The 23147-nt window shown below is 36.0% G+C and overlaps 1 protein-coding gene across 4 annotated transcripts in view; it reads right to left on the reverse strand.

The window, feature by feature from the left end:
* NEDD1 (NEDD1 gamma-tubulin ring complex targeting factor) overlaps positions 1-21389 on the reverse strand; it is a 45184-nt gene extending 23795 nt beyond the window's left edge. For 2 of the 4 annotated variants that reach the window (XM_019918513.3, XM_073788325.1), the window contains exons 1-5: positions 21301-21389; positions 18926-19069; positions 15960-16054; positions 11841-11957; positions 8888-9028 (exon numbers count right to left, since the gene is read on the reverse strand). In XM_019918513.3, the coding sequence (XP_019774072.1) occupies positions 8888-9028; positions 11841-11957; positions 15960-16054; positions 18926-19061 (489 nt within the window). In that variant the 5' untranslated portion in view covers positions 19062-19069; positions 21301-21389. Of the gene's footprint in view, positions 1-8887; positions 9029-11840; positions 11958-13756; positions 13916-15959; positions 16055-18925; positions 19070-21033; positions 21172-21300 lie in introns of those variants that run through there. The other 2 variants (XM_073788326.1, XM_073788327.1) reach the window with 2 other exon arrangements.
* Between the last annotated feature and the right edge of the window lie 1758 nt (positions 21390-23147).

The raw sequence follows: 23147 nt of genomic DNA on the forward strand, positions 1-23147 counted from the left end.
ATCCATAATCCTACCACCTAGAGAAAAACTGGTTAATAATTTGGAGGATATCCTTTAAGTATTTTTCTGTGTATATGTATGTTTGCGTTTGAGTAAAGTACCAACAGCAAACTTGGGACCATACTTTATTATTATAAAGTTAGCTGTGTTATTAATATCTTCTACTACATGATTTTAATAGCTGGATAATATATGAATGTACGAGTATATCAATTTATCTAAATAATCTAATGATGGACACAGGCTATTTCCAATTTCCAAGTACCCTGACTACTATTATTTTTAAAAATTGCTACTTTATAAAAGAATTTGTATTTTATTGTTGTTCACGCTTTAAAGGTTCTCGGTTGAAAAATGCTAAGTGACCATTTGTCGTCCTTCTTTTGTGAACTGCCCATTAATCTATTTTGCTTATTTTCTATTGGGCTATTAAGAGTTTTAAAATACTAATTTGCAATTGATCTTAATATAATAAGGACATTAATGCTCTCATAGACATAAATATTTTCCCCATTTTCTTTTCAACTTTGTTGATTTTTATCATCTTGCTTTTTGTCACATTTTAGATTTTTATGTACTTAAATACATCAAACTTGTCCCATGACTTATGACGTTGTTCCTACACTTAGAAAAGCCTCCCCTTCACAGAGATAGGAATGTACATTCACATTCTTATAGCTTTATAGTCTCTGATACATATATGACTATATATATATATGCATGTACATATACAAACATACATACATATACACACTCGTAAATATACAGTATCCGTTCAACTCCATTCCTCCCTCTTCTTCATTCCCAGTGTCTTATTTCAAGCACCAATCATCTGTCACCTGAGCTACTGCCCATTTCCATTCTCAATGGCTTGCTATCCATCCTTCACACTACTGCAGCAATAACCTCTTCAAAACTGGATATCTGAACATAATTCTGTCTTGCTTAAAGTCCTTGTAACGGGAGAGCTCTGAGAAGACAGAGGTTATGATGGTGGCAGAGTTTTTTAATCTCCCTGAATCCCCCCATTTTTGTGTGTATGTGTGCACAAGCAGGCCTGAGACTGCTTATCTTTAGAAAGTCCTGCTTTCAAGACTGGCCCTTGGCTGGAGTCTTGGAACTTGGATTTTTGGAGGGTTCCCACCACCCTAGCTGAAGAGAGTGGCTCACCGACTGATAAGAGTGGCTCACTGTGCCTAAACTGTTTGTGCAAAAGATATGGTTTATGGCTGAACCATGGCTGAACACCTGCTTTCCTTAGTAGAGTTTGGAATTTCGGTACATGCTAGGTAGAGGGTGCCTAGGTAACCAACCTCCAACAAAGTCCCTGGCCAGTGAGTCTCTAACAAGCTTCCCTGTAGACAATGTTCCATACATGTTGTCACAATTTGATGGGGAAATTAAGTACATCCTCTCCACTGAGATAACACTCTTGGAAGCTTATACTTGGCTTCCTTGGGACTTCACCCAATGCACCTTTTTCCCTTTGCTGATTTTGCTTTGTATCCTTTCACTGTAATAAATCATAGCCATGTGTATGACTACATGTTGAGTCCTGTGAGTCCTCCTAGTGAAACATCAAACCTGGTCTTGGGGAATCCCAGCACAGACAGTGAGTAGAAGTATGTGAGTGTGTGCGTTATGTGTGTGTGTGTTTTACAGATAGATAGCAAACCAAATAGCAGAACTAAAACCCCATGAAAACATTTACAACAAAACTAGACTATCAGGTATCCCCATGAGCCCCAAAATACACACTAGTAAGTCAAACATTTAACAGCCATAGTCCTTCATAGTATTAGTATCTGTGCAAGAGGAAGCAGAAGGAAATTACAGGGACTGAGACAGATCTGAGAACAGGAAAAGCCCCAAAGAGCCGAAAGGTTTTCACAGGAAAGCATGGTGACCAATTGACAACATCAGCTAGACCAGGAATATCCAATGCATTAGTGGTTCTATGCAAGAGGTTTGCAGAAAGGTCTGAAGGGCTAGAGCAGTTTAGCTCCAATGAACTCCCAAAACTGTCCAGCCAAGGTATCTCCTTCCCAGGTCAGGGCACCATACTGAGAAGACACTACTAAGAGCAGAAACAAACTGAATGGGATGGAGTCAATATAGTTGAAGGAAAGTGAAAATTCACATACAAGTACAGGAGTAGCACAAAGCCAAGCAACCTCAGAAAAGTTAGAAAAGATGCCCTCTAAACTCCATCTCTGTCTAGGAGTTCAGGGAAACTGACTTCACAGATAAATCCCATACAAAGTTACTATGAGAACAAAGAGAATAAGAAGAAAGACATTCTCAACAGATGACCAGAAAGACAATAAAATGATACAAGACCTTAAAAAACAACATAAATCAGAATTAGAAAACTCAGAAATGAGATGTCAGAACTTGGAAAACAATTAGCAATTTTAATCCTTTTAAAAATGCAGGCTACATTATGTAGCCTTCATTAAAGGTAAAAGGAATACAGAATGAATAAATTCAACAAATAATACCATAAAGATAGGTCAAAAGGAAAGACTTTTTAAAAGTCAAAAATAAGGAAAAAGTTAAAAATGATTTGAGAGACAGTAGTAAATCACTGAAGATAAGAAGATCCAACAAGGAAAAAAACAGAGATAAAGAAAATATCAAATACTAAAAACTATAATTCAAGAAAACTTCCTGAAAGAAGAAAAGATTTGAAACTACATGTTAATTGAGCATACCATGTACCTATGAATAACAATACAGAATGACCAACACCAAGACATAGTCTAGTAAAATTACTGAATTTTAAAGGAAAAAAAAAATCTTTTGGACATACAGGGAAAAAGAACAAGTGACTTATAAGAAAAAAATACTTAAATTATCATCAGACATTTGAGACCAAAAATGATAGAGTAACACACTTGAACTCCTCAAGGAAAGAAAATGTGAGCCTGCTGCTACTGAGTTATGTTGAAAGAGAATTTGTAATCTCAAAGAAAAAGTCAAAGCAGAAAACATACACTTATGGAAACAATATTAACATATGTTACTTGTGATTATAAAAATTTGGAAAACACCTAAAGTACAGAAATGTTTAAATATGCTGTGGCATTTGAACAATGGAATATTATGTAGCCATTAAAAATTATAGTTATGAAGACTAGCAATATGAGAATACCTGGGACAGAACACTAATAAGAAAAAGCAGAAGACAAGATTGGACCAACAGAATGATTATAACTTTATGGACGGAAGACAGAGCTATACAGAGAAACTGCAAGAAAACATTCTTCAAATCACTTCCTATTAAAATGTAGAAGAGAAGAACAAAAGGAAAAATTATACTTTAAGAATATATAAACATATGGAAGTTTATTTTATGCCAACATGTCAATCATAAAACTGCTCAAAAACATAATATAAAGGCTAGAAAAGTATACAAATACTAAAGAAATATATAAAGAGAATCAAGAACATATTATACCATAGTATACAACTGTATACCAACATTCCCATATAACATAAAGGAAACCACTATTCTTGATATAAAGCTTTGTAGTCAGTCAAACTATTTGAGCGCCAAAGTTCAGGTGTAAACAAAACCAGTCAACCAAGTTAACTAAACTGGAATTAAATTCATTCTTGATAAAATAATTATTTTTAAAATGTAATTAATAATTATTTACCAGATCTCCATACTCATAAGGCTTATTAATACTTACAAAAGCTATACCTAAAATGTCAAAAATTTAACTGAAGAAAATGGACTTATTTAACATATACTGAAAAATGCTATATTTAAAATCTCACAGACATTGCATTTAAAAATCACTTTTAAATCTAAGAAATCAATAAAATAGATCCACTTTTTAACTGCTTTCAAAAAGGGTGCAGTCTGAGAAAGGCAACACAGGTTAACCTATTTGTGAGCCTAAGCTGCTGAACTTGCCAAATAGCGACTTGCAATTAAATGCTAAGGAGTCTGTCAGCCCTGGCAGCTCTGCAGAAGCAGTAAGGCTCTTTCTCCCCTGCAGACAGACACTGCGATCCACAAAAAACTAACAGCTTCAATTCAGCTCAGACATTTCAAAGTAAGATTCTCAATATATTCAGGCAATCTCATTTCCAATATGAAATTCAGTATAATACAGATTCAGTGAGACTCCATGGTTTTGTCACTTTTGCTAAGAAATCAATTTGATGATTTTTAAAGATTTCAAATTCTTGATTGTTCACAGAAACAAAAATAGAAAATTTTAATTTAATCATTATATGTGCCCTACCTACTATTTTTCTCAAAAACCCAAACCCTATAGTAAAACTGTCAGTGTAGAAAATGGGCTGGGTGACAGTGTATTAGAATTGAATTATGTCAATTTTTAGACAGACTTGAAATTTTTATGAACATTGTTTAAATTAAAAAAATGAATATTTAATATACTTGAAATCATAAATGAATTGTGAGGAATCTTAATAAAAAAAAACCTCCACAGATTTCAATTATGCTGCCTGTAAAATGGAAACGTAAGTATACAAAATCATAACTGTGACTTTCTTCACTAAGAAAACTGAGACTGCATACTTACATACAAAGAGGCCAAGTGGTATTTCCTAACCCATGGCACTCTGCTTTAATGCTGTAGAGAAAAATGAAATAATATAGTACACGAAAAATATATAAACATTTGTTCCAGGAAAAGGGAAAAAAACCAACACACTCCAGTTCGATTTCTTCACCTTCCTTAATGCTCTTCTTATTCTAAGTTGCTCTAAAACACAAAATATGATTACTGAGGTCAAGTTACAACTGGTTAATTAGCAGGGGTTTGGAGGGAACACATTAAACCTAAAGATGTTCAAACCAGTTTGCAGAAGTAAATCACAAAAGCTATTTTAGTAAATTAATATGATTATTCATTAAAAGTTCACACTAAAGTTCCCTAATCTCCACATGTTAGGAACTATGTTAGCATCTCATCTAGACCAAAAAAAAAAAAAAAACAAAAAACACCAAAACCAAACCAAACCCTGTTGAAAGTATATTTTCATTCTCACTTGACAGTTAAGGAAAAGGAGGCTTGAGAGTTAAGTCACTTGCCCAGGCTCACACAGCTAGCTCTCCAAATAAATGTGGGATTTACAATGTAGAGCTATACCAAAAAAGCTTATAGAGATGCCAACTGCCCAAACAAGAGGCAGCAAGAACGCGAAAATCTAGGTTCTGGTTCATCTGACCTTGCACAAGAGATAAGCTTTGAGCATTACTGTTTTCCTAAACTAGAAGATATATTCAGTTTTGCCATGCAAAGTAATCAATGAAAAAAATCCTTTGAAAATCAACAATACAGCAACCTGTCACCTAGAATTTAAAAAAATTTTCTTCATGCGAAGAAGAGATAAGAATAAATGTTGGACTCTTGCACAAAGTGACAAGAGAATACTGCAAAGTTTCCAGAAGTTTGGATCCTCAAATCCTTATACATTCAGCTGTCTCTGAGCTAGAAAGACACTCAAAAGGAAACAATGCTACCACTCTTCAAGAGTCGACCTTCAGATCAGTCAGTTAAGAATCTTGTGATCAGAAAGTCCTGGAATCTCAGTTTTCTCACTTGTAAAATGAGAATAACCTATACCTCACAAGTGAGTAGCAAAGAATAAATGAGAAAATGTAATATAAAGCAATGATCACTATACTTGAAACACAATAAATGGTAGTAAGAATTCTACAAGGTGATATAACCTCTGCCTGAATGCTCTCTGAACCCTCTCACCACCTACACTCACCCCAGTGGCAATCGGATGGACTTTGTAATAAATAATGTTGGCATAACTATATACCTGTATAGAAAGATGAACCCCATCTCACACCATATACAAAAATTAATTTGAAATGGAGCATAACAGACATAAATTTAAGAATTTCTGTTCATTTTTTTTTAAAGGCCTTAAGAGAGTGGAAAGGCAAGCCGTAGGCTAAAGGAAGATATATGCAACGTGTATATCCAAAAGATGACTCCATCTGGAATACAGAATAAACTATAAATCAATCAGAAAAACAGAAATAACCCCAAACAAAAAGGATAAACAGACTTGAACAGTGACCTCACAGTATATAAAAGTGTGCCAACTCATTCAACACAGAAAAATGCAAATTAAAACCACAATGAGATACAACTACACAACCATCAAAGTGGTTAAAGTTAATTAGACAATATTTGGTATAAGCAAAAACGTGGAGCAACTGGATCTCACATACATTGCTGGGAGAAGTAGACAATGGCACAAGCACTTTAAAACCTTTCTGGCAATTTTTAATAAAGTAAAAATTGATGCCTACCCTAAGACCCAGCAATTTCACTCCTGAGTATTTACTCAAGAGAAATGAAAACATATATCCATAAAAAGACTTATATAAGAATATTTATAGTAGCTTTCTCACAATAGCTACAAACTGGAAACAGTTCATGTGTCCATCAACTGTAGAATGGATAAATAAATTGTGGCACATCCATATAATGGAATACTACACAGTAGTAAAACAGTATGAACTACTATTATTCCATGCAACAAAGCAAACATAATGAAGACTAAGAGAAACCAGACACATATAATTCTTTTAAGAAATATGAGGCAGTGACTGGAAAGGATTAAGATTCTGTATCTTGATTCTGGTAGTATGTAGTTACACAGGTGTATGTATGTATAAAAATTCATCAAGCTGTGTATTTAAGATATATGTACTTTATTATATGTAAGTTATCTCAATTTTTAAAACTTTAAGATTTTACACACAATAAGGCCAAGAGCAGTAACCAAACCTAATGTTTTCACGACTATTCCTTCATCTTTTGTTTTAATAAGAAAACCCTCTAGCAAAATACAATAAAAACTGAAATCTAAGAATAAACATGGTAGTATATGACCTAATATTTATGTTACTGAAAAGTCAACCCAGAATTTATAAACCTAAATTTAGCATGCTTCTAATATACCAAAGAAGTGAGGAGGAGAAAGAGGAAAAGAAGAAGAGGAAGAAGAAAGAGAAAAAGAAGAAGAGGAAGAGGAAGGAGAAAAGAAGAAGGAGGAGGAGAAGATTACTCTATTTCTTTAAAAAGCAAGGCATCTGAACACTAGATACGATTTTTTTCCAATAGTTCCAACTTCTGTGGGCTTAGGTTTTATGTCTCCATTATCATAATAACCAAAAAAATTACAAAAACAAAATATTATTTCCTATTTTTATGACAATATTAATACATTCTCTGTGGCAAATCACTTATCCTCAACCATAAAATGCAGAAAGTGAGATTACCTCTAAAGTCTTTTCTCAGTTCAAGGTTTCTATGATTCTAATATTCAACTAATCAAAAAATTCTGAGTTCCCTAAATGCCTTCCAAAATAAAAGCCAAAGTTTGGTCTGGCATTCAAAGTCCCACTTCAACACTATGTTCCTGCTTACCTTTCTAATCTTTTTCTCACATTAGCCCTATATAAAACCCATATGCTTTCCTTTCTCCTTGTTTTTCTTCATATGATTTCCTCCATATAAAATATCCCTCTCCCAAAGTTCTTTATTAGCCTATTAAGATCTTTGTTATCTTTAAATGTATTCATATACTCATATATTTATTGAGGATCTTTTCCATATAAGGCACAAAGTTAGACAATGGCTGAGTACAAAGAAACAAGACACAGTTCCAACTATAATGTGGACATGTAAAGAGCTAACCCTAATACAAGCTAGAATCAAATAACTGTCAGAGGCCAGTTAATATACTAGTAAAACAAAACAAAACAAAATCAGTTATAAGCCTTAGACCCAGATGAAATCCTCCCTCCTTCAACTTTCTCTATTTTATTCCCAATCAGACAGTCTTCTCTGTTCTGGATCACCATGAGACTGTTTTTCATCAATCTTCCATAAAATCATTTATATGTACATCTCTTTTATTACCTCAATACATATGAAATCTGAGAAAAGACTTTTTTCTGTACATTTTTAATATCCATTAAATTTTCCTTAAACACTAAATACTATTCAAATAATGATTTTAATGCTTTTCAAAATTGAAGAGCTCCCATATTTTATCTAATAATACTTATGGCCAAAGTGATTACAATAAAAAGATTAAAAGAAGTTTCACCTCATTGGAAATTCCTGTGGAGAATTTCATGGAAAGTTAGCCAAGAATTAGATTTCTTGAGAAACTGAATATATTCTTTTAAGAATTTTATAGACTAATTTTTATAAAGAAAAAAAATTCAATAATTGACTAATTTTCTTCTATAAAAATTTTCCCTAAATACTCGTATTAACCTGAAATACATAAATATGCTTTGATACTTTAACTATCACATACTTGAAACAAACAAACAAGAAAACTCAATTTACCCTGTGCCTAAATATTGGGTTAGCCAAAAAAGTTCATTCAGTTTTAAGTAAAAATAAAAGACATTTTTCATTTTCACCAAGAGCTTTATTGAACAATGGATTCATTAACCAAATGAACTTTTTGCCAACCCAATACAATTATTCCATGTCCACCAAACAGAGTATTTATGAACATAAGTATCTGTCTTGTAGCTGACATAGTTTAAGCTATGCAACACTTCTATAATGTCATAATTAATATCCATGTTTTGGGCTTAATCTATTAGCAATTATCTGTATTGTTTATACATAGTTAAGTTCTAGGAGCATGTTCAGTGGCATAACCGAACTCAGGTAAGCACCGTCATCTAGTATGAATTAGCTTTTACATACTACCATTAAAGAATAGCTACCTAAGTTTGAGTGAGCTAAATGCAAATTTAAAATACTCAATTTTAAAAACTCAAATTCATTGTCTTATGTAAGGTAATTTAAAAATCTATCTTATCAACTTTATTTTGAATAAATCCATACTGTACCTGGTTACTACCATGGCCAAAAGGAGTACTAGATAAATTAGTGGTTACACTGTGCAAAATAATTTCACCACTGAGAGATCCAGAAGCAATGTAGCAGTCATTCCAATTATATGTTACACAAGTTACTTCATCTTTATGATCCTGAATGAAAGAAATGAAAGTAAATACAGTGCCACACAACCTTCAAACAGCATATTTCCACGGTTTTTTGTAAATTTCATGTTTTGTAACTATTATGTATTTGTCAATCTAATATATGCTTTAACATTTTCCTCAAATAACCCCCAAAAAATTACTCAAGTGAGTAGTAAACTATCTGATTAACACTAAGTCTTTTCAGGGAACAAAGATTTATTTTTCATAATCATAATAATGGTCAGGCACCCTGAAACAAGAGACAAAAAGGAAAGGTAATTTTCTAAATGGCATTATGTCTACCTTAAAGAATTCACTTCCACTGACAAGTAACATTTATTGCAAGTTGATTATTATGAGAGTCCCTGCCCTTGAGAATATTACTGTTCAACTGAGAAGACAGGACATTTAAGTGAACATGCAAATGGCAGAATGAATGCTAAATGAGTGGCAGAGGCAAAGTGTCAGAGGAAAGAGAGTTATCACTGTGAACTGAGTTGACAGAGGAAGCTTTATGGAAGACAGAAAGCTTGAGTTCAACATTAAAAAAAGTAATAAGAGGTAAGTTAGGGGAGGAGAAAGAAAACTGACACTGCAAAATAGAAGAGAGCAAAAAACAAAAGCCCCAAAGCCAGAATGAGCAAAGCATGTTTGAGATTTGATGGCTGCTGCTTCCATCTGCTGAGTACCGACTAAGGCTGGGAGTTTTATATATTATTATTAATCTTTAGAACAATCATGGGAGGCAAGGCCATTTTCCCCATTTGATAGATGAGTTAACTAAGGTTAAGAAACTGTGCAAGCTCACAGAACTGCCAGTGGTAGAGCCAGGATTCAATCCAGGTCATATTCCAAAGCTTATTTTCCTCTCATTATACTCGACTGTCTCCCAAATCCAAAGGGGAATCCACTTTGAGGAAATAAAACTGTTCAGTTTTAAACAAACTGAGTTCACAAGGACTATGTTTTCCAAAATTAAATTAGAGATATCTAGCCTAGGAGCATAGTGATCAGCATAGTTTTTAAGTTTGATGTCATACCTTAATAAGATAAACAAACCAACCTTTGTATCTTGTAATTAGATTAATGTAATATCAAGAATAGTAGCTATAATATTCCACTTATTTTACAACTTTTTCAAATGGTCCTTGAAGCATGCTGGGAAATGCCTTTACATTTTACTGCTTTTTTAAATCAAACAAATGTCATCCTGAGGAAAAGAATATCTGATAAGAAAGGAAAAAGGAGTGGACATATAGTGCATCATTCCCATTTGAGAAATTATAACGTGGGGTCCAATACAATTTCTATGACTTTGTAAAGAGGCAGGTGTGTCTTCCTGATTTCAACTGTGGAAAATAAGTCATTCAGCTGAGGATGGAAAAATGAGTAGAATTTTGCCATGTAAGGAGGGATGGGAATAAGTGATGCTCCTAAAACGTGTGACACTGTGTGACAAAATTGGCCACAGACTTCTAATCTCTTCTCAATTCTTTAAGATATTCTTTAGTCATACTAGGTATATCCCCCTAAACAGCTTTAATTCAATTATTTCATAATTTAAAATATTAAACAATGAATAGTATCTGAGTGTGCCTCTCATCTTTGCCCTTACTAGTTGCTTGACATTGAACAAGTTCTTTAACATCTCTGAGTCGGAGTTTCTCCATCTGTACTTAGGAATAATACTACCTGCTCTGCAGAGTTGTAGAATAGATAGAATAAATATGTTAAGCACAGTGGCTGGCATGTCAAAGAATTCAATAAAAGTTAAGTATTCTCATTATTGGCAACTTTTCAATTTTCCTGAAGACTCTTCAAAGTTTAGTTAATACTTAAAATAATGAACTTCCAAAAGTAATATTTTAAACAGCAATCATAAGATTATATTTCAACTTAGCTAAGAGAAAACCATTTTCTATATACTATTTCTCTAGTAAGAAGTAACTCAATGACATTAAGATATGTAATAAAATTATAATGATCTCTGGTATTTGCTTCAAAATACTCTGAAGGTCTGAAGATGAGAGAGTAGATGAGCACATAAATAAAACAATACTGGCCATGAGTTGATCATCACTGAAATCAGGTGATGAATACATGGATGATGAGTTAAAGGAAGTTCTTTCTCTGTGTATATAGGTATGTGTGTGTATAGATAAAAATATGTTTAAAATTTTGCATATTAAAACTTTTTTAAAAGACATAAAAATTAAAAATAATTTAATAAATGAACTTCCAAATATTAAAAAGACAGAAGTCCAAAAAAACAATTGCAACCAGGGGCTTTCATGATGATTATTTTCATTTTCTGAAACTGCAAAAAGCTAACTATTTAAAGAAACACTAACTGTAAGTTGTAAACCATTTTAGAAACATTTCATTACCGAGATGAAAATACATACATACAAACTGTAGCAGAGAACTAAGAAGCCATATCCCCAAATACTGTCATCCCAAAACCACTCTCATTATTTCAAAGTGCCTTAAAAAGATCTCTAATGACAACAAACCATATTTTTTTTTAAAATGAAGTAAGTGGTTCACTCACACGAGAGCAGACCAAAGTGAAAAAATAAGGAAAAAGTTTTAACCCCAGCAATATAGCAATATAGTAACATATGTGGAGGGAAAAATAAACCAAAAAAATTGTTTTTGGCTACACAGCATCTTTCTTTTCCCTAACAAATCTCACTTCAATTCTGAAGCAGCTTATTTTTATCATAAAAGCTCAAAATTAAAAGTTTGGTAACTATTACTAATAAACATTGTGGGATACCCATTTCTGTAAGGATTAAAAAAAAAAAAAGTTGCTTACCTTAAGAGATCGATGAACTCTTTTTGATTTTAAATCCCAAATATTAACAGTGTTATTTAGGCCTCCGCTTACCAAATACATTGATGTTGAATTTAAACTGACACATGTCTGCTTTTGCTATTAAAGAAAAAAAAAGTCACATTAACGTAACAGAGCCCAGAGCTGACTTTCAAGTCTCACCCAACACTTGGTAAGCACATGAAAAATATTTGTTGAGTTAAATGCTATAAACATGCCAATTCTTGTACTAAAGAGTCACCTCTCATTATCTGTCACATGGATTCAATAGTTTGCAAAGTGTTCAAAAAGGCTTTAAGGAAATCAACCAGATTCAAGATTCATGTTCTAGTCCACAGAAACGTGGTGACAGAGGAAGCTTAGGAAATACCAGCAAGTCTTGGGCTCCCATCAGGGCTTACTTGCCCTTAATATTTCCCTTTAATAAAACCTGGTCTTAGACTCCCACAGAATATCTCATATTAAAATCAACCCACAGCTCAGAAAATTCTTAAGGTAGAGGGAACTGTAAAGAATGCCTAGTTTAAAACCCTCGTTTTACAGAAGGGCAAAGTTTTATAAAGAGGATAAGATACTAGTACAGTGTCACAGCAAATCTCCCCCTAATGGCCCAAGTCTCAAACATCATGTCATCAGAACCTAACTCTACACTCTCCCCCACCACTGTAAAGGTCCCATTCATCCAGTTCCTCAAGATAAAAGTCCAGAATTAACCTTGATTCCTTGTTCTCCCTCTGCCCAATCTATCAGTAAGTTCTCTAAACTCCAAGCCTAAAATCTATCCCACATGGGCCCCCCTTTATCTACTGTCACTGCTAGCACCCTAATCCAAACCTTGACAAAACACAACAGCAGCCTCCTAACCGGCTGTCCTGCTTCCACTCCTGCTTCCTTACATCCCATGCTCCGTAAGTAGAGTGACCTTTAAGAAATGTAAATCAGATCATGTGTCTCTCATTTAAAAATCTTCAATGGCTTCCAATCACACCTAGAATAAATTCCGAACTCATCATTAACCTGGCTTTCAAAGCCCTATTCATCTGTCCCTTCTTACCTGGTCTCACCATTTTCCTCCTTATCCACTAATTCTCTAGCCACACTGACCATCTTCCATTCCGTAAACACTATATTTGCCTCAAGGCTTCTACACAGCTAGTCTTGCCTGGAAAGTTAATTTCCCTGAATCTTGGCTTGAATGGCTGCTTCTGGTCAATAGATATCAACTTAAATGCCACAACTTCAGGAGACCTCCCTTGGCCACTTAACATAACTTGCTATCTCAATATCTTATTTTAGCTCTCTGCATAACAACTTATCACTATACTCAGTATTCTGTTTACTAGTTTATTGTCTCTCAGCAGAATGTCAGTTTCCTTAGAGCAAAGACCATATCCATGTTCAATAAATATTTATAGAACAAACGGCTAAAGTACAGAGGTAACCAAGTTTTTCTCACAATGATTATCTATGAGTGTCATCTATCTGGTAGTACCATCAGTAACTATGCTACAAAGAGCACAGTATTGCATGTTTTTCTCTATTTAATTTTTAGATACACTGCATAGTTACATTAATTATTCTCACCTCCACCTGAATACCATGAGGGGAAAAAAGAGAAATGAATTCCAAAGGGGACATTTTGTGACTTAGTTAAAGGTTAAAAGGCAAACTATGCAGGTTTAGGCAAGTCATCTCACCTTTCCGAGCCTACATTTCTACATCTGAGAAACGAGAGATGAGGACCAGATCTACTGTTCTTGAGAGTCCTGCATCTTCAAAAACATCCTCTGCTCAAGAGAGCACCAGATTCTTAAAAGGGTACAGATAACCCCCTCTCCCTCCCCCAAGGCTTCTTCCAGCTCTGAAATTCTGACTGAGTCAAAATTATTAACACATACAAAAATATCAGGAGCACGTTCCATCAGTGTTTCAGTATGGTTGCTATAATTCTCTTGCAGGTCATTCTAGGAATTGACTTTAGTCTAAACAGACTAGTAAAAGTTAGAATCTGGTGATCATTGCAGATCAGGACAGTGTGCTAAGAGCTATAAAATAACCTTTAAAGAAAACAGAGAAGAAGGGCATCCATCAAAGATCAATATATTAGGATTCTAATCATCAAAAACCACTCAAATTATTCTTAAGGGCTCAGAACAAAACCTGTATTTATAGCTGCTTACCATAATGATAGAAGATCTTTTTATGTTAATAGATTATTAACGTAGCTAATGAACTTAAATAATTAATGGAAATTGAGTGCTTACTACAGAAATCCTGTACCCTAAGACACAAGCAATGGGTGGAATTTTAAAATCTGAAAATAACATCAGGTCAAATTTCTAGGCTATATAGTAGCCTATCGTATCCATTATAATACTGTTAAGACCAATATGTCTACTTTAAAGAGGTAAAATACAAAATCAAAGAAAATAAATATGAAACTTAATAAAGTTCCACCTTAAAAATAATGTTAAAATAAGTACGACAGAACCTTATTTTCCCAATGAGCAAAGGTCTAATATCTCAAATGGTACATAAGTAATAGGACTTGGATCCTATGAAGCAAAGGTTACCAACACACTAATATGTTATAAGAAATTACTAATAAAGACTAAAAAACCAATGGTTGTAAAATATGTTTTGTAAGTAAACCAAAGCAGATTTAAATTATAACTACAATGATCTCACTTGCATCAACCTGCATTCTGATATGACTTAACTGTGGGAAACAGAACTACAGCAACTAATGTAAAATATTCACAAAATCCTTAAAGTGGTGTCACACTTGTAAATATCATGTCATTTTTTATATTTTACACATTGACAACAACAAAAAACGGTCCCAAACTGGTTCTAAGGCAACGCATAAGTGTGTGTGTGTTTGTGTGTGTGTGTGTGTGTGTGTGTGTGTGTGTGCACGCATGTGTGTAGATAGATAAATAGTGGTAGAGGTGGAAATCTAAATTGTTTTGATGTTGATATTTAACTCACAAATGTTTGCTGCCCACCTTTGACATGATCTGAAGATCCAAAGATGACTAAGATGTTCCGCCTGTTCTTGAAGAGTACAGTTTGCCTTTATTGAGCAGCGACACTCTCTGCCTCAATTTCACTTACTGAGGTTGATAGGCAAACGTCATTCCTACCCTTAGCAGACATTCTCTCCGCCCCAGTCTCTTAATATCTGTGGGCTGGAACTGATGCTGAGATCAATCCAACAGATACCTTTAGGAAAGGACTGATAGAAATCCTAAGTCCTTTTTACGTTAGATGAGCTTATATTCCAATGCTCTGCTGTGTTCTACTCCACTGTAATTGGAGTAGAACAATTATTAATCGGGCTGCCTTATCTACTCCAGTGTGTAAAATTATGACAATTCATAATGGTTTAGAGTCTGCTATGAAAACTATGAAATTTAAAAAAAGAACAAGCTACCAACTAACTACTTATTCCTTTTTATTTAGATCTTATTTAAAATGGAAATAGCTTTCAAGAAGTGTGTGATTGGAAATAAGAAAGCCAGCATTATCCTGAATCAGAGGGATTAACTTATAAAACTAAAGGGTAAGAACATATAGTGAGAGCTTCATTTAAATGCTCTGGGACCAAAGCTCTGGGACAAAGGCATTCTGTTGCAGGAGAGCTTGGGGAGACTCAGGCAGTACCATGTGGACAGAAGCTAAAGCAGAAGGCTACCATCAGATAAGGCTCTTTAGCTGATGGTCCTGAGCCCAATGTCAGCAAAGGTAGGGCTACATCATTAGGACTCTTTTGCTCAAATCAACTCAGTGACCGTGGTGGAACATCATCCTGAAAAACCACAGCAATACCAGAGAACCTCCCACAGAGGGGAAATGGAGAAAGTAACTGCCTAGTTGACGAAATGAAGTCCTTGATTGCTCCCCTAGTACCCAATATTATTTTACCTAAAGATGTTTCAGTAAGCACACTTATTTAACCTTTAAGTGTTACTCTATTATTTTAAGCTCAGGTTAAGAATAACGCTTTTAAACACCTTCATATTTAGTTGCCAGCACCATAATAAATAAGCAATTACAACCCAAGCAAAACAGATTTTTAAAAGTTAAAAAAACACTTACCCCTTCACCAAGCTCTAAAAGTGGAACAGGTTTACATTTGCAACTTGAAACAACTATTTTGTCACCACTGGAAGATGCTGTCACTAGAAAGTTATCTAAATGAAGAGTTATGGAGAATCGAACAATCCATGAGCAGCTCTAGCACTCGACCATCATTATAAGAATTGAGATGATAAAAGCAAGCACACTAAGCAACGAATATAGCTGATACATTAGCTTTCAAAACTGGCTCAGATTACTAATTACTAAGACTAATTCTCTTTACTACTACTGCAGGGAAGAACCATCCTTTCTGACTCTGCTATCACTTGAAAGCTATTTAACCCATGTGAAATACTACTCCATTTTCAAAGAGTAGGCCAGAAGGTCTAATTTTATCCTTCAAGAATGAGAGCATGATAAAAGCAACATCAGGGAAATATCAATCAACCTTTTCATCTATAAATACTGTTTAAGACAGCTATTTAGTAACGCAGTGCTTGATATCAATTTAAGCTAGGAAGCAAATATCCACATTAGTCTCCTATTTTTCTACTAAGAGATAAAGCCTGATATTTTCTCAGGATGGAATTTTTGTGATAGAGTGTTTTAATCTTAAATGTATTAAGAATATTACAGTATATGTAGCAAATATAAATAAGTGTGGTTACACAGCAACTATGTTATGAGAGTTTTGACTTTATTTCAATTCAATTAAATTCAAGTTATTTAAAATATAATTTTAAATTATTAAAATAAATAATTATTTAAAATTTAATTTAATAATTTAAAATTATAATTTCCTTATTTTACATAAATTATAAGTGGAATAATCAGTAAACACAAAACAATGTAAGTATTTTAAAACTAAAATGACTAAATACAATAATATAACCAAGACCAAGAATCTGATTTTGAGTCAAAACAAATTAAAATATCAGAAGTTTAAACCTATACTTTTAACAAGCAAGTCTTAACTGCATTACTTTTGGATGATTTACATAACATTCAGATATTTTGTGAACATACCATGGACTGTAATTTTATTATGATATATGATTCAAACAAAATCACTTCCACCTACCTAGATATTACAGCACTGAGAAAAATAAATCATTTCCCTTTCCTTGGCTTCTTCCTATGTTTATTGTTACTTTTCTCCTTAGAATATATTAAAGAAAGGACTGAGAGAAAACAATACAAGAGGGTACTCTAGTTACTCCTTTTATTTCTCAGGTAGTTTTAGAAATCATGAGAAAGTGAGGAATATTACCTAGAGAACCAAAAAAAAGAAAACTAATCTCCCTGGCACCTCACCATCAACGCTGTCCTTGGGATCCATGCTAAGTGGTCCCTAAATCTCTGAGTCTGGGAATTCCTTGGTCTTCAGTAACTAACCTCTATGGAAGGCATCAAAGCCTCAATAGGTATAAAACTATACAAAGGTTTTCAGTGCACATGTACTTGTACAACAAAACTATACAGAAATAAGACCAGTTTCCAAAAGTCATAGGACACCATCACATAGTTACATCAGTTTTGTTGATAGAGCATTAAGTGGTTTATCAGTAAATGTATCAACTCCTAATAAAATTCCTTGGAGGAAAAAAATAATAAATCTCATTAAGAACTGCTACTTTTATGCAGTGAGTAACAAGGAAAATTAAGCTCTAAACATAATAAAAATCTAATAGAAGGAACCTCACACATTTGTGACTCTTTTTAAAACATCTTACCCCACTCTACATCTAGAGTCCTTCAAAAATGCAGTCCCTTCACCATGAGTTTGATTAATAAAGCACCAAAGTTATTTATTTTGATACTTTAATACAAAATCAAGGAATGATGAAGAGGTAAATTTAATTCAATAAGAAAATTCATCATTTTTGTTATGTATTTGCAAGAATAGTTAGATTGAGCATGAAAACTTCTAATGTTTTTGTTCATGAATCATTCATATCTTAAAGCTTTGATATTTTTACTTTCATCAGGAAGCAGAATATTACTACTTTGATACTGATAAGATCAGACACATGTTAAAGCTTAATCTGTTGTTTAAGAAATAGTGTATGCGTATGAGTTCCACAGGCGAATGATTATTTCTAGCATACCAAGTATACAGAACATTTTCATACAAAAGGTGGTAAGAATACTTTGTTTACAGCAGTGGTTCACAACCGAGGGTGATTCTGGCTCCCAGGTGACATCTAGCAATTCTGGAGATGATTTTTGGCTGTCACCACTGGGGCTACTGGCATCTGGTTGGTAGAGACCAGGAAGGCTTCTAAACATCCTACAATGCACAGGGCAGCCTCCATAACGAAGCATTATCTTGCCCAAAATGTCAATAGTGAGATACTGAGAAATCCCTATTTATGAGTTCATTTTATCCACATCTAGGAACTTATTAAGACAGGGAGGATGTCAATCAGAAACATAAAAACCTTAGGAAAGTTCAATCTAGATAATTTTCCTGTCTTTTTGGGAAACAAGACTATTTTCATCACAGATAGAAAGGAAGAGAAATACAGAGAATACATCAGTAAGATGGGAATGTTTGACTATTTTTATCTCTTCCCTCAACCTTTGCTTCTGCCTTCAAGTTCTGTCTTTAATTTCCCAACTACAAATATCCAAACACAGATACAAAACATCATTCCAGAACCTTTCAGAACTTTTCCCACCATTACCTACCTTATTCCATTTGATTCAATAACAAACTGTTAATAACAAAACTAATTCTATGATCTGCATCTAGTAGCTAACATATTTTTAATAGCAGTGCTTTTCAATGTAGTGAATTGCAAATAAGTTTTTAATGAAATTAACAGAGAATATCAGTGTGCATCATATGACATACTGTTTACTAAGTTCCTATTTCACAGCTATGCCAAATATATTTCTCATTATGGATCACATGCAAAAGTTTCATTGATACTGGTTATTTAACCTAACAAAAAGTGGTTGTTTAAAAAAGAAAAGGATACTATTGCTGCTCCAACACACTGAGCTGATTCCATGTGGTGATGTGTGTGGGTTGAACTTATCCACCAATGTCATAGATGAAGCATCCCATATTTTAACATCATCTCCCGATGAAGCAAATCTGAGGTTTTCCTGCATGACTGCACCTGCAAATAGTTTAAAACAACATATTTTAAAAACAATTAAGGATAGGTTTTAAAAACAAGAGTTAAGATGAGGCATCTTATCTAAAACAAGTGGCTCTACTCGTTCACTTTTGTCTCAGAGACTGTGCTCACCACAAAGTTTTTGGAGTGATCTCTCTAAAACATAAACCAGATCATATTCTCTTAGATGACCTTTCCAATGACTCTCCAGAACAATTACAATGAAATCCAACCTCCTTAGCGTGCCTTACACAAACTGGCCTGCTGTAACATTCCTACCTCTCTTTCCCAGGGCCACCAAACTCACTGGCCTTCTTTCTCACCTCCGAGTCTTTCTGTTTGCAGCCCCATCTGCCTGGAATGGTCTTTCCCGATTTCCCAAGGTCATCTCCTTCACATCATTCCAGTCTCAGCTCATGTTTCTTCCTCAGAAAGGCCTTCCCTGACCACCATGGCTAAAGCTGCTCCACACCAGTTGTCCTATATCCCATTACCCTGTTTCATTCTTTATGGCCCTTCCTGCTATCTGCAGTCTTACTCTCATGTCTGACTCCCCTTGACTTGAACAAAATAAAGATCCTTAGAACAGGGATTTCATCTTGTTTACTACCAGTCTTGAAACATTCCTGGCACACAGCTGGTACTCAACAAATAACTGCTGGATAGGTAACTTCCTTACCTTTTAAAAAATTTATGATAAACTGTAGTACTCCTGCAGGTCAGAATCCCGCCATGGCAGGCTTTCCAAATAAGTCTAAAATTAGCAAATACAGCCTAAGAAGATGTCACTAAGTCCCTATACCAACACACAGTCTACAATGCCTTCGCTTGTATTATCTGTTCACAGTATACAGTTCAAACACAGAATTCTGACAAAGTGATTTCATAAACCAAGGCAGTCTAGAAGACAAAAGGCAAGTAGTAATGCATGATGGGTAAGAAAAAAATGCTGAGAAATACCTGGGAGAAAGGGGAAGGGAAGGGATGGGGGCCTAGAAATATACCCTTCACACCTTCCTGGTGTGGACAGTGCAAGAGTGCAGCAGCGCATAAGTGATATTACAGACAGGTTCCCAAGTCATCAACAAAACATCACAATTATGAGGAGCAGACTCTATTTCAGAGGACAACCTAAAGGCCTAACAAGTTACAGGGCCCTTTCATTCTCCAGAGACAAAATTTTCAATGTGTTTATAAAGAAGCTAAAACTTTTGTTAACTAGAAAAGCCACCTATGTGATTCACTATGCTCCATTCATCAGATAAATACAGTTCTACTAAGAGCCGTTAGTCATCTGCTGAAATGTAGACATAGTGTTTGGATTCGGTGCCTTAACAGGTGGTAACATGTGCCCTTTCGGATCCCTACTCAACAACAATGAAGTGCTGAAAGGCATCTGTAAACCCAGTAAAAACCACTGAAAGATATCTTTACTATAATCTTAGACATGCCTGTTGAGCGGCGTGATGTAGCGGAAAGATCCCTTTAGACCTGGCTCAGATGATCTGCCCCAGAGTTAGGTGACAGTCACTTTGGCCAAGTCATCCAACGTCGGTCTCCTCCTCTCAAAGTGGAGCGGGAAAGGGCCCACCAACCTCAGTCTTCCGAGAACTGAGCACATTTTAAGGGCGCGGCATCATATCAGCCTGAGAAAGAGGCTCCCATCAAAACTGAGCTGTCAGGACACAAGGCGGTAGCACCGTCAGCCCCGGATTCGGGGAGTGCGGCTACAAAAAACAATTCCACTACGACTTAGCTTAAACAAAAGTTCTACAAGTTTCAGTAAAAACCCAAAATGCATTTTACTTGCAGGAGTCTTGCTCAACTGGGGTTACCTCGTAAAATGCATTTGAGCGCCTGCTAAACGAGTTGGATTTGAGCGGTTTACAAAAAGAGAACGGGACTGTGGACAAGCGGCAAACTTTCCGGAGGCAGCGCAGCCCCTAGAGCCGCCACCGACCTACCCCAGTTGCCCCGGGCCACCTCTCAGGCCCGACCGGAGCCCGTCGCAGGGGGAGGTGCGCGACCCCGGCCCGCATCTCCCTGGCACTTCCGCGCCAAAAGCGCCGCCGCACCCCTGCCCGGTAACCGTCCGGAGCGCCAGGCCGGCCGGAGCCCCGGGACCCCAGGGGCCTCCGACCCGCCCCCTGAGCTGACCGGAGAGCGGGCACCAGTAGTGGGCAAGTACTCGGCAGGCGTCGGCCCCCACCCCGGACCCTCCGGAACCTCACCTCTCAGCCGCCGTACACCGGGGGCCCCGGCGCGGCCCTCTCCGGCGCTGGGCTTCCGGCTCCCGCCTGGACTGTTAAACTTCGGCGGCCGGAAGTCCCGCCCCCGGATGGCGTCACCGGGAGAGGCGCTACCGCAAGCGATGGTTCGGGTTGGTGGCCGGGGGCAGGGCCAGGGCCAGGGGCGGTGCTGGGCCTGGTGGGGGTCCTGGTCCTAGTGCCTGGGACGGATCTGCGGGCCTGGGCGGCTCCCTCCACACCCCACCGATGGCGCTAGGGCCAGAGGCTGCTGCCCTTTTGTCATCCATTTGTTCGTTGGCTTCCTACTGTGTGCCAGGCACTCTGCTAGACTCTGGGTGCACAGTGCTGAGTCTAGCCTGGGAATACAGGGGTACGGTCAACGCTCGTGGTCCCTGGCCTGGTGGAGCTACAGTCCAGTATTAGGGGCAGACGTTAATAAATACATACTTAAATGAAAATCAAAAACTCTGAGAGTTGCCTCAGATGAAAGGTACAAAATGTATGAAAGGGAAATGAACATGGATGTGGGTTTGGGAATGTCTTCCCTGAAGAGGAAACCATGGACAGCCGATAATACCCGATGCAATTTACAAACCAGGAGACATGCTAGGAAAAGCTAAGAAATAACAGAAAGCCTAAGTGTCTGAGTTATCCGACTTCAAAACCTATGATCTTTTTTCCAAATCATGCTGCAGGGTCAGGAACATCGAACACCATCTGGTTGGGAATTCTTCTGAAGGAGATGCTTCTCAGAGTGGGAAAAGGAGTAGGTGACTTGAGCTTTCATATTCCCCTTCTAACAGGGCTTTTTTTTTTTTTTTTAATAAGCTCTGCTGAGAATCCTTTTAAAAAATATAGGGCATTTCTTCTGTAAACAGTGTAATTATTCTTTCAGCACAAGTACATACTTGGAGTGTGTTTCTGAACTAGGTATGTAAGCCCCGGTTATTTGCAACAATATTGCAAATAACCGGAAAACTCGAATAAATGCAGAGAAGAAATTTTTTCAGAGCAGAAATTGAAGCCCTAGACAAGCTATAAAGATGGATGGGGAGCCTCAAAACAAAGACAGCAAGCAGCAACCGCCTTAATTGTAGTTTACAGTTCTTGAGGTTATTAAATACATGTTGGCAGGGGTGGGGACCAAAAAGTTTGGGAAATAAGAAAATAGAGTAGGAGTAGGGGCAGGAGGAATAAGGGCAAATAGGAGAAAGAAAAGACAATTAACTAAATCTCTGAAAATTTGAAGTCAGGAAAGTGGAAACTAGAATATATGAATATGTGATATAGCAATATATCATATTATATATTATACAATGACATAAAAATATTTATGGAACAGATACTTTGCTAAGCACTATATGTGTGTGTAGATATGTATATGAAGTATATATATATACTATATATATGTAATTTTATGTTTGTAAAACACATGTACTATTATATGTCCCCATTTTACATATGAAGAAACAGAGGTTAAGTAACTTGCCCAAGGTCACACAGTTAAGTAATGGTGGACAGCAATTAAACCTAGAATTGTAAGACTACAAAAACTGTGCTCTTAACCATTATGCTATATTGTCAAGAGCATAAAGGGCAAAATGTTAACCTCTGCTGCTTTCTCGCTGCTGGTCCTACAGCCTCATCACCTGACATGGTTGTGGAATGGTCCTGCCATTCTTGTTCCTACCTCTGTGTCTATCTATGCGCATAGGGTTTCCTAGTTCTGTATAATACAGTCTACAAGTAATAGAAGCCAAATGTTGGAGACCTCACTGATACATGAATTATATAAACATATGCAGCTTTCCAAAAGTAGACATCAAGAC

This window comes from Tursiops truncatus, chromosome 11 (assembly GCF_011762595.2).
Source record: "Tursiops truncatus isolate mTurTru1 chromosome 11, mTurTru1.mat.Y, whole genome shotgun sequence".
In the NCBI taxonomy this organism is placed as follows: Eukaryota; Metazoa; Chordata; class Mammalia; order Artiodactyla; family Delphinidae; genus Tursiops; species Tursiops truncatus.